The 11,186-nt window shown below is 38.0% G+C and overlaps 1 protein-coding gene across 2 annotated transcripts; it reads left to right on the top strand.

Moving 5' to 3' along the window:
• The first annotated feature begins 8,179 nt into the window (after window positions 1-8,179).
• LOC125186757 lies at window positions 8,180-11,186 on the top strand. Of its 2 annotated transcripts, none has more exons than XM_048083204.1 (2): window positions 8,180-10,424; window positions 10,741-11,186. In XM_048083204.1, the coding sequence occupies exons 1-2, from the start codon at window positions 8,411-8,413 to the stop codon at window positions 10,773-10,775; spliced, it is 2,049 nt and encodes a 682-aa protein (XP_047939161.1). In that variant the 5' UTR covers window positions 8,180-8,410; the 3' UTR covers window positions 10,776-11,186. The 2 variants fall into 2 exon arrangements, with proteins under 2 accessions (XP_047939161.1, XP_047939160.1); XM_048083203.1 differs by having other exon boundaries at window positions 8,180-10,470.

The following is an 11,186-nucleotide window of genomic DNA, read 5'->3' as shown; positions in this document are numbered from 1 at the left end:
TTTTCTCAAAACTAAAAATAGGATTGGTTTTTGAGTACTATTGGAGCTAAATACCTATCTCATTTTAGGTTTTAGTGTACCATTGGAGATGGTCTTAGGCATAAGAATTTTATATATACTACAACCGTACTCTGGTACTCCTAACCAATGAGGTCACGGGTTAAAATTCAACAACCCGCTGAGACACTTTCAGTCTTAATCTGTATACTCGGTCGAGCCAGGATTCGGTGGAATGGGTTCAACTCTACACCCGCTGGAAAGCTTTCGGTCTTAACTGCAACGACACTCCACAAAATTCACATTTTTATAGGGATATTATGTTAAATTTGGAACTCCATCCTTTAATTATTTTTGTGATCAATACAAGTTTTTATTTGTATTCTATATAGATTCTAGCAAGTATAACAAATCAAAGTGATCATAATATCCTCTTATTAACTTAGTTTTGAGTTTAAAAGTACTATTAGTCAAGTTCCAACACTTAAAGAAATGAAAAAGAAGTGATTCAATCAACAGAAAACTAAAGATACTACTTCAGTATTTATTATATACTACTCTCTTTCCACCATTAGAAGTTCCAATTGAATTTGAAAAAATATAAATTTGGAAGTGCTTTTTATAGAGTGTAAGAAATACTATTTGACTATTTAAGTGCGAAACTATTTTGAAAATGCACGTAGGGCACAAAATAGCTTTCCACGTTACTCTATTATAGTACTCCACTATTACTCCTCTCCAAGTCTCCAACTATTTCAAGCTGCATAAAATATGTGACTGAAAAAAGACTTGCTTATATTTATGCAGACTATAAGGTATTTATGTTTTATAGTTCGGTCAACACTGCTGTGCCTGTGCGTAGCAATACAGATGCAATTCATTAAATTCTTAGGATGCCCTTTTTCTGGGGTTAACAATTTTTGATCCGACACGATAATCCGATACGAATCCGCACGAAGTTAACTCGACACGAATACGCACGTTTAGAATTTGGGTCCTTATAAGGTCGACCTAATAAGAACCTGGAAAATTTGGGTTGAGTTGGGTCGGATTTGGGTCGGGTTGGGTTATCCGTTATGAAAAAAAATAATTATTTTTATTATTTCTATTAATTAAAATATATTAAATTTAATTTAATTATTTTTATTAATTAAAAAAATATTATAATTTTAATATTATTAGTAAAAATATGATTAATACTATTATTAATTATTTTTTATGATAAAAAATATTACTGCATATTTAAATTTATTAAAAAATAATTATTTCAATAATTTTATTATTTGGATTTAAAAATTATTTAAATTAATTATTTTAATTTTGGAGTAATATCTTATTTTATCGTGTAATATCAAATTTTAATTATATAATATCATATGTCGGTCGTTATCGTATAGCGTTTATATTTTGTAGTAACTTACTATCATTAAAAAATGACCGATATTTTTTTGGATTACACAAAATCCGCACAAATCCGACACGACCGATATTTTTTTAGAAGACACAAAATCCGCACGAATCCGACACGAATCTGTTTGGATTGAACCCGATAAGAACACGATGGTTTGGGTTGGGTTGGGTTGGGTTAGGACCCGATAAGATTGGGTCGATATTGGATTGACCCGATAGCGACCCAATCCGCACGATTTGCTAGCCCTACCTTTTCCCAAATCATATTTATCATACTCCATATTTGTGTATGAATTTAAACGAACAAATATACAAATAGTAGATGATTTTTGTGTACTCCTTCGGAAGATATTAGTATCATAGAAGGGTGATTCCCTATTTCCCTTAATTATATTTGGAAACTTCTCCGCTTTTTACTCTTCTCTTACTATTTAACAAATACTCCCTCTGTAAAGTCTAATTTTCTCATTTTAGTCCTTCTGCATATAGGAATCTCTGTTTTTACCACAAATAGTAATAAGGTCTTGCATTCCATTAACTCATTCTACTCACATTTCATTTAAAATTAATATATATACAAGTGAGACTAATATTCCACTACATTTTTTTCACTCACTTTTCTTAACATAGCTTAAAACCCGTGCAGCAAGAAATGGACTCCTAATGGCGGACGAAGGGAGTACTAACACCTACTCCCCCCGTCTGCAAATTGGAGTCCCGTTTGCCATTTTGGTCCGTCAGCGAATATGAATCCCGGTTCATAATTACCATAAATGATAAAGAGACCCAAAATTCTATCAACTCATTTCTCACATTTATCATTTAAAACTAATATATACAAGTACTACACATATTTCAGAAACTTTCTTTCATCTACTTTTCTTAACATTTATTAGGAAAGAAATGAGACTTCTATGCGCGGACGGAGGGAGTGCAATCCACCATTTCATCCCTCGTGGATCCCACTTACTTGTTTCACTAATTTAAAAATGTAATTAAATAAAAAATTCTTTTAAAATATACTTAATTTAAAATACCATATTATATAGTTAAAATTTTAAAAATTTTAAAAAATATATAATTAAAATTAAATTAAAAAATCCTAAAAATTAGATAGTACTAAAATTTACGGCCTTAGCAGCATGTCATATAATGCTCCAGAGACCGAATAAGGAGACATTGTGACTCCAATTGTTCCGGTATGTAGTGTCTGCCTCTATGGACTCAGCGAAGCCATATAAAAATTCTTATTGACGCCGAAGTGTGGAGGACTCTTGGCGAGTTACGCCCCTTGGAGGATAGAAAAATGAAAAAAGAAAAAAAATGATAATAGTATTCCCTCCATCTCAAGATAAGTGACTCACATTCTTTTTTCTTTCTCATTTTTCTCTTTCTCTCTCTTATTTTATCAATAATTCTCTCCTAATTTATCAATTGTGCATTAAAACTCATGTCGTTCCAAAGATTTTTAATTTTCAAGGATAGAGGTAGTATTTGTTTTATTTAATAAAATGTGTATGTAATGATGACTTAGTGGAATGGTAAGATCCACTTGCTAAAATGAAAAAAGTAAATGAGACTTTAAATCACGGATACCCCAAAATCGTAAATGACAGAGAGAGTAATATAAGTTCACCACAATAACTTATGTAGAGAGAAAAGTTGGCATCGTCACTTCATTCATAATTCACTCGTCCCTAAAATATTGACAAACTTGTAAATGACACGGGTTTTAATGTGCAATTGATAACATAATAGAGAGATGGGAAAAAGTAAAGAGTAGTGCTAAATGGCCACATTATGGCCGGCCATAATATTAAAAAATTATTAAAATTTTGTATAATTAATGCTTAATTGTTGAAATTTATGTATCTAGAGAGTAACAATTTTTTAAAGACTAATATACCCTCATATATTAGTAATGAAAATGTTAACTAACAATAGAAAGTAATATCATAATATTCAAATAAGGTATGGTATATAATAATAATACCTACTAAAAAAAATATAAAAATAATGCGTATATGAAACTAATAAACTTAATAATGATATAATGCTACTAATATATCATTACGGATTTATGGCCAAACTCACCCTATTAGTACCATGACCTTTAGATGTGTTGCATATAAGTTTACATGTTATCTATTATTATTATTATTATTATTATTATTATTATTATTATTATTATTATTATTATTATTATTATTATTATTATTATTATTATTATTAAGTTTAGTTATTGGTATATAATTGTATTATGTCATATGATAGTTATTTTGGCAATAATGATGGTTAAATAATATTCTAGTAGTTTTTGTAACGTAATAATATTATATATTTTACATAATATATTGTGGGAATATTCTAGTAGTATCTTAAATATACCAATTATTTATAATATTAATATGTGACATATATAAATGAAATTAAACTTTCGATTATTTGATACAATTATAATATTAAGTAATTTTATGATATGCAATACAATATAATATCATTGCATATTCACGAAAAATGGCTAACAAAATAGAATAGCTAGGAGTGACATTGTGTACAAGATTAGTTAATCTTATTTAACTTAGCGTAAAATATATCAACTATATGCAAGTATACAATATGATTTATTTCTAATATATCCATATATATTTGTTTTAAAGTATTGAAGATTGTACATAATTTAAAGACTTATCATTAATTTTCTTGAAAATAAATATTTATCATTATTATTATGGTAAGAGAATGGTGTATATATTTGTCATTACTACTCTTAATATTTATCGAAATAGTGGAAAAGGGTTATTGTGTAAAATCAAGTTAGCATTAACTATTACTATTATTTTATTACATTAACTACTATAATTATTTACAAAAATGCCATTGTGTGGCTGGCCACATTATAGCCACATAGCATTACCCAAAAGTAAAAGAGAGAGAGAGTGGAAAAAGCTAGTGGAAGAGTGTTAGAGATCCCCATCCGTGTCTTAGCTAGAGCATCCCCATCCGTGCTCTTAGCTAAGAGCACGGAAGTGGGCCCAGACCCACTTTTACTCCTTGTCCTTAGCTAAGAGCATAACACCCACATTCGTGCTTTTAGCTAAGGACAAGTTCAAGGGTCACACCATTCTATTATTCAATTTAAATACTTCAATTACTAAAAACATTTCTACATTATAAAAATACATTAAAAAATAAAAATTACATAATTAAAATCCTAAAAAATAAAAATTACATAATTAAAATCTTAAAAAATAAAAATACATAATTAAAATCCTAGAAAATAAAAAAATACATAATTAAAATCCTACAAATTAAAAATAACACACGTGGAACACTAGTCCTCTATCCCCAATTAGGGCTGGAGAAAATTACCGAAAAAATGATATATCGCTCATATCGTATTGAAAAATATCGAAAAATTATCGAATTTTTGGTATATCGTAATTTTCGATACGATACGGTATCTTATTGTAAGTTTTCGATACGATAACGATATGAATTTCCTTATATCGCGATATATCGAATATACGACACATATCGATATTTTTGATATATCGTTTTATATCGAATATACGATATATATCGTATATATCGAAACATATTGAAATTCAATACATATTGAAGTTTAAAATTATAAATATATATAAATCCATTTAATTCATTCATATATTTAAAAAATATATATATGAAACCCTAATAAGAACACTATATATTTTATTGTGTTGAAGTTTTATTAATTTTTGTGTTATTTTTCAGCTTTGAAATTATATTTTTCGATATACAAGTATTCGATACGATAACGATATTGATATTATCCATATCGAAAGTTCGATATATCGAAACTTTCGATACGATAACGATATGAAATTCTTTCATATCGATATTTTCGATACGAAACACGATACAACATTTTCGATACGATATATCGTATCGACCCACCCCTATCCCCAATTGCCTCTTGAAACCCCGGATCATTTGCTCATGTGTTGCAAGTTGCTCCGGAGTCATCTTAGACGTATCGTTCAAATAGAGTTGGCCCAAGAGGGTCCACAACGTGTTGTTCGGGGGTGGAGGAGGCACAAAGGGAGCGGGAGCGGGGGCGGATGGAGTCGAGGCGCGACGACGGGTGGTCGTCGCCTTCTTCCTTCCTTGCGGCCGGCGGGAGCTGCTCGGGCCAGCGTCGGGGCTACCCAAGTTAGTTCCGGCAAGCTGGGTAGCCACATCATCGGAGCGCCGTCGGATAGGGCTACCGACCTCGACCGTTTGCTGGAGGAGTTGGAGGAGGATGCTACTACGTCGCCCTTATACTTCGGATGTAGGCGCCCCTCTTGCCAACCATCGAGGTACTTGAACGCTTTGAACTCCATGCGTTGGTAGGTCGCCAAGGCGGCAGTGATGATGTCAAGCTCGCTCGTGCCGCTCCCCGCCGACCGCTCTTCCTGGAGGTAATACCCCTGAAACTTCCCGATTGCCTCGTTGCATCTGAACATGCAATTGTGCACCATACTATCATTGCGATAGATGGTTCCCCCGGCCGGATTTCATTGTAAAGACGAGTGATGCGCTACCAATACGTTTCCCCGGTTTGGTTCGTGCCAACTCCGGATCTTCGGAGACTGCCAAGTAGGCTTTGAATATCGCCATCATCTCACCCGAGTGTACGGGGTGCGAGTGCCACGAACAGGATGAGTAGGACTACCTCGAACAGGATGAGTAGGAACAGAAGTAGGAGTAGGAGTAGAGCTGCTGCTCCTCCCGATCTGGGTTCGGGTGCCCACCCAAACCCAGAGGCATTTTGGTCGTGCACCGGCCAAGGACGGTAGCCACCCGGAGCTTGCAAACCTTGGGTTTGAGGAGGGGCCGTAAATTGCGTTTCCGGACTAGAGAATGAGTCGGAGTCGAGCCAATCGTGGTTCCAACCGCGATTGCCGGAGGGGTGATCGCCGAAGCCGGACATTGTGTAGTGTGGTGGGAATTTAGATGAGAGAATATGAGAAAGAAGATGATAGAATAGATGAGAATGTGATTTTTTTTGTGTTGAAGTGGGGGTATTTATAGATGAAAATGTGAATTTTGGGAAAAAAAATGAAATATAAATTAAAAGTGGGTAGAAAATGGGTATAATTTTTTGGGAAGTAGGAAAATATTTTTTTTTATTTAAAAACATTTTTTAAAATAAATTTCTAATTTTAAAAAAATAAAAATAAAAAATCGAATTCCGTTGGCCAATCGGACGCTGCCACGTAAGGGTGCTCAGCGGCACGGACGTGCTCTTAGCTAAGAGCAGCGCCGTGCCGCTGGCACTGACGGACGAGCTGCAGCGGCACGGACGGACGGACGAAATTTTTTTCACCGCTGTGGATGCTCTTAGTGGATTGTGGAGTCCACGTTATAAACTTATAATTGATGTGTAGAATTATTATTAGTTTGTTGAAACACTTTCCATATCTAGACTTTGTCTAATTATGGAGACAGCTCAAAATAATAAAACTAGTTCATTTTTTTGGGACGGATAGAATATAAAACAAAAGAAATAATATCAATAATGCAATTAACATATTCCTCTTAGTAAAAGAAACCTAAACTACAGGCAAACTCATAACCCTAAAATATTGACGTACGATTCTACAATTCAACCATCCAAAGAACTACACGAAATTGTATTGGTTTTACTGAAGTATTCACCGATACATATTGAAATATTAAAGCTTTCTTTATCTGGTGAAATTTTGAGATCTTCGACATTTGAGGTTGAGAAAAATCCTTTGGATTTTTAGCGGCTTCGATGATGAGTTTGGAAAGTAGTTTTGAGTAATCATGTTACCACAATTTGTGTCACGTAAGTGTAAGTGTGGTAAGAAAAATTAGGTCTTTGGATAGTAAATGTACTCCCTAAATAATTTGGAGGTAATTTTGTTCAAAAAAGCGTAAACACATTTGTCCCAAGCAAAATGGGTAGTATAGCAACCGTAAAAGTGCATTTTAAAGCGTAAACACATTTGTCACGAGCAAAATGGGTAGTATAGCAACCGTAAAAGTGCATTTGAAAGTATAACACCCACAAAATGTACATCGCAAATAGTATAAATATTTTATACTTCATCCGCCTCTGAATAAAAGTCATATTATTTGATTATGTCACGAGTTTAAGAAATGTAAAGAAAAGTGAATATAATAAATTAGTGGATTATGACTCTCATTTATACATATTTGTTACTCCATATAATAAAAGTGAATTAAATAAGTTAGTGAATCGTAAGACTTACTTACCATTTATGATAAAAGTGAAATAAAACTCTTATTTAGGAACGAATACAAATGACAAACATAACTTTTATTCATGGAATGAAGAGTAGCAAATTCCACTTATTTTCATTAAAATGTCCCACAATCAGCTGAGTAAATTATAAAATTATGTCATTCTTGAAATTTAATGATTTTAGATCCTTCTTTATTCATTTCCATATTATTTGGAAACTTGGCCCGACTTAAAGAGACAAAAGATAGATAGAGAAGTCTGACATTTGGAGTACTAGTATTTCAAATCTTCCACAATATCTGATTCCTATTCTAGAGTAATAATTCAAGAGTCATAAGAAAAATATGATAGGAACATTAAATGAGTGTTTTGGGTTGTTAAATGAAAACATAAAAAAATTAAATGAATTAAGAACCAAAATCGTCCATGAATAGTAGCAGGGCGCGTGTTTGTAATAGTAGGAGCTCTGCTTTGGTTAGATAAAACGAAACTCAACCGCATTACACACCTCCATATTCGTTTCTCTCTCTACACTAACTCCATTCATCTTTTCTCTCTGCGGCTAGCTATAAACTCGAAACCTCCAAAACTTACAGCTGAATTTCTTCACAATCATTCCTCAATCGCGGCGGCGCCACCTTCCCCGCCGCCGCCGGCCGCCATGGACCCCACTCAAAAGTTAGAAAATGCAAATGAAATCACAAGTCTGGAGGTGCTGCATTGACAATTAATCCCACACCAGCAATGGCGGCGAGCAACAACAACTCCGCGGTAGAATCCGCATCCTCGGACGAGCTGGCGGCGAAGCTCGCCCACAAGCGGTTCGAAGGGCTGGTGATGGTACGGACGAAGGCGATAAAGGGGAAAGGCGCCTGGTACTGGGCCCACCTGGAGCCGATCCTCGTCCACAACTCCGACACCGGCCTCCCCAAGTCCGTCAAGCTCCGCTGCTCCCTCTGCGACTCCGTCTTCTCCGCCTCCAACCCCTCCCGCACCGCCTCCGAGCACCTCAAGCGCGGCACCTGCCCCAATTTCTCCTCCAAGCGAACCTCCATTGACCACGTCCCTCCGTTGACCATCGTTGACCCCTCGGTGGACTTATCAGGGCAGCAGCAGCAACAGCCGCTGGTGCTGTCAGGCGGGCGGGAGGATTTGGGGGCTCTGGCAATGCTGGAGGACAGCGTGAAGCGCCTCAAGAGCCCCAAGCCACGGCCCGGCCCGAGCCTCAGTAAAGCCCAAGCCGACTCCGCCTTGGATCTCCTCGCCGACTGGGTGTACGACAACTGCGGCTCCCTCGCCATCGATCACCCCAAATTCAAGGCCTTCCTCAGCCACGTGGGCCTCCCCGCGGTCTCGAGGAAGGACTTGATCGGGCCCAGACTGGACGCCAAGTACGCCCAGGCCAAGGCCCAATCCGAGGCCAAAATCCGCGACGCCATGTTCTTCCAGATTGCCGCCGACGGCTGGAAATCCGACGACAATCCCGTCCATTTGGCCGTCAATCTCCCCAACGGCACCAACGTCTTCCGCAAGGCCGTCTTCAACGCCTTCGTCTCCGGCCACGCCGAGGAGATTCTGTGGGACACCATCGTCGAGATTTGCGGCAGCGCCGTGCAGCAGTGCGTGGGGATAGTCTCCGACAGGTTCAGAACCAAAGCTCTCAAGAATCTGGAAGATCGCCACCGTTGGATGGTTAACATCACCTGCCAGCATCGCGCTTTCAACGCCTTGATCAAGGATTTCGGCAACGAGCTTCCCCTGTTCAAGAATGTCGCCGCTAATTGCCTCAAACTCGCCTCCTTCATCAACAACAACTCCCGAATCCGCCACAGTTTCCACAAATACCAGCTCCAGGAATACGGGCACGCTGCTCTCTTCAGAGTACCCCTCCGAGGCCACGAGGCCTCGGATTTGATAGAGGACATAATTGCCTCGGCCGGCGCTCTCCAGCTCCTCTTCTCGGACGAATCGTACAAGGAGGAGCCGGCAACGAGAGAAATAGAAGAAATGAGAAGGAATCCACACTTTTGGAATGAAGTAGAGGCAGTCCATTCTCTAGTGAAGCTGATCAAATCAATGGCGCAAGAGATCGAAGCAGAGAAGCCGAGAATCGGGCAATGCCTTCCTCTCTGGGAGGAGCTCCGGGTGAAGGTGAAGGAGTGGTGCTCCAAATTCCACATTGCTCAGCCGCCCTTGGAGAGGATTGTAGAAAAAAGATTCAAGAAAAACTACCACCCATCTTGGGCTGCAGCGTTCGTCCTTGACCCCCTCTACCTGATCAGAGACGCCACCGGAAAATACTTACCGCCGTTCAAATGCTTGACGAGCGAGCAGGAGAAGGACGTGGACAGGCTGATCACGCGGCTGGTGTCGAGGGAGGAGGCCCACGTTGCCCTGATGGAGCTCATGAAGTGGAGGAGTCAAGGCCTGGACCCGGTGTACGCACAGGCGGTGCAGCTGAAGCAGAGGGATCCGAATTCAGGGAAGATGAGGATCGCCAACCCGCAGAGCAGCAGGCTCGTGTGGGAGACGTACCTCAGCGAGTTCAAGTCGCTGGGGAAGGTCGCGGTCAGGCTCATCTTCCTGCATGCCACCTCGTGCGCCTTGAAGCTCAACCGGCCCCTCGTGAGATGGGCAGGCGGCGGGCGGTCGAGGGATGATAGGCTGCAGAAGATGATATTCATTGCTGCTCATTCCAAAATGGAGAGAATTCCCAATGATGAGGACAAGGATGCAGAGCTCTTTGCCTTGGAAAATGGTGAGGATGATGTGCTCAATGAGGTTTTTGTTGATACTTCCTCTGTGTAAGATTCCCTCCTTTTGCTTATGAACTCAAATTAATCATTTGATTTATTAACCATTTACATAATAATACTAGCTTCTGATGAGATGGGCTTTCTCTGCTATAAAATCTTGCTTTATTCAAACGAGTACTCTTTGTAATGTTTAGCTTCTAATTCAGAGTGTTTTCTCTACCATTGGATTGGATGTTCTAGTTTCATACATGAAAAAAACTCTTGTGATCGATTGTTATCAAGAGAATTATAATTGAAGTTGGATTTTTGTGGTAACAGGAGCATTTGATCCTTACATGGTGAGGCCTCCCTGACAGACTGATCACCAGCTCTACGTCGTTCACTCTCTATTAGCAGAGGGCCGGATCCAATTACTATCGTCTCCAAATTCCCGTAGAGCTACAGCCCTACCCGATCGAACAACTTAACTCAAATCGCGTCAAGTTTCTTGACAGAGCCAAGCCATGATTGAGGATCTTGAAGCAACGAGATAGTGATTGGGGGTTTCAGAGATGGAAATTACAGTAGTGAATCTTTTTATTTTTGTGGCAATTGTTGTAGTTTAATCTCAAAACAAAAACAGATCAAAACAATTCTTACTGTTGTAGAGTTTTTACCTTAGCTTTTTTGCTTCATGTGTTACCAGTCTCTAGTTTAATTTGTCTAGCATATATGGATTTTATGTTATGGAAATATTTAATTAATGTTATTCGCCTTTCATATCA

The sequence above is a fragment of the Salvia hispanica genome, chromosome 5, assembly GCF_023119035.1.
Source record: "Salvia hispanica cultivar TCC Black 2014 chromosome 5, UniMelb_Shisp_WGS_1.0, whole genome shotgun sequence".
Lineage (NCBI taxonomy): Eukaryota > Viridiplantae > Streptophyta > Magnoliopsida > Lamiales > Lamiaceae > Salvia > Salvia hispanica.
Note: the sequence above shows the minus strand (reverse complement) of the source record. Positions and strands in the feature narration are given on the sequence as shown.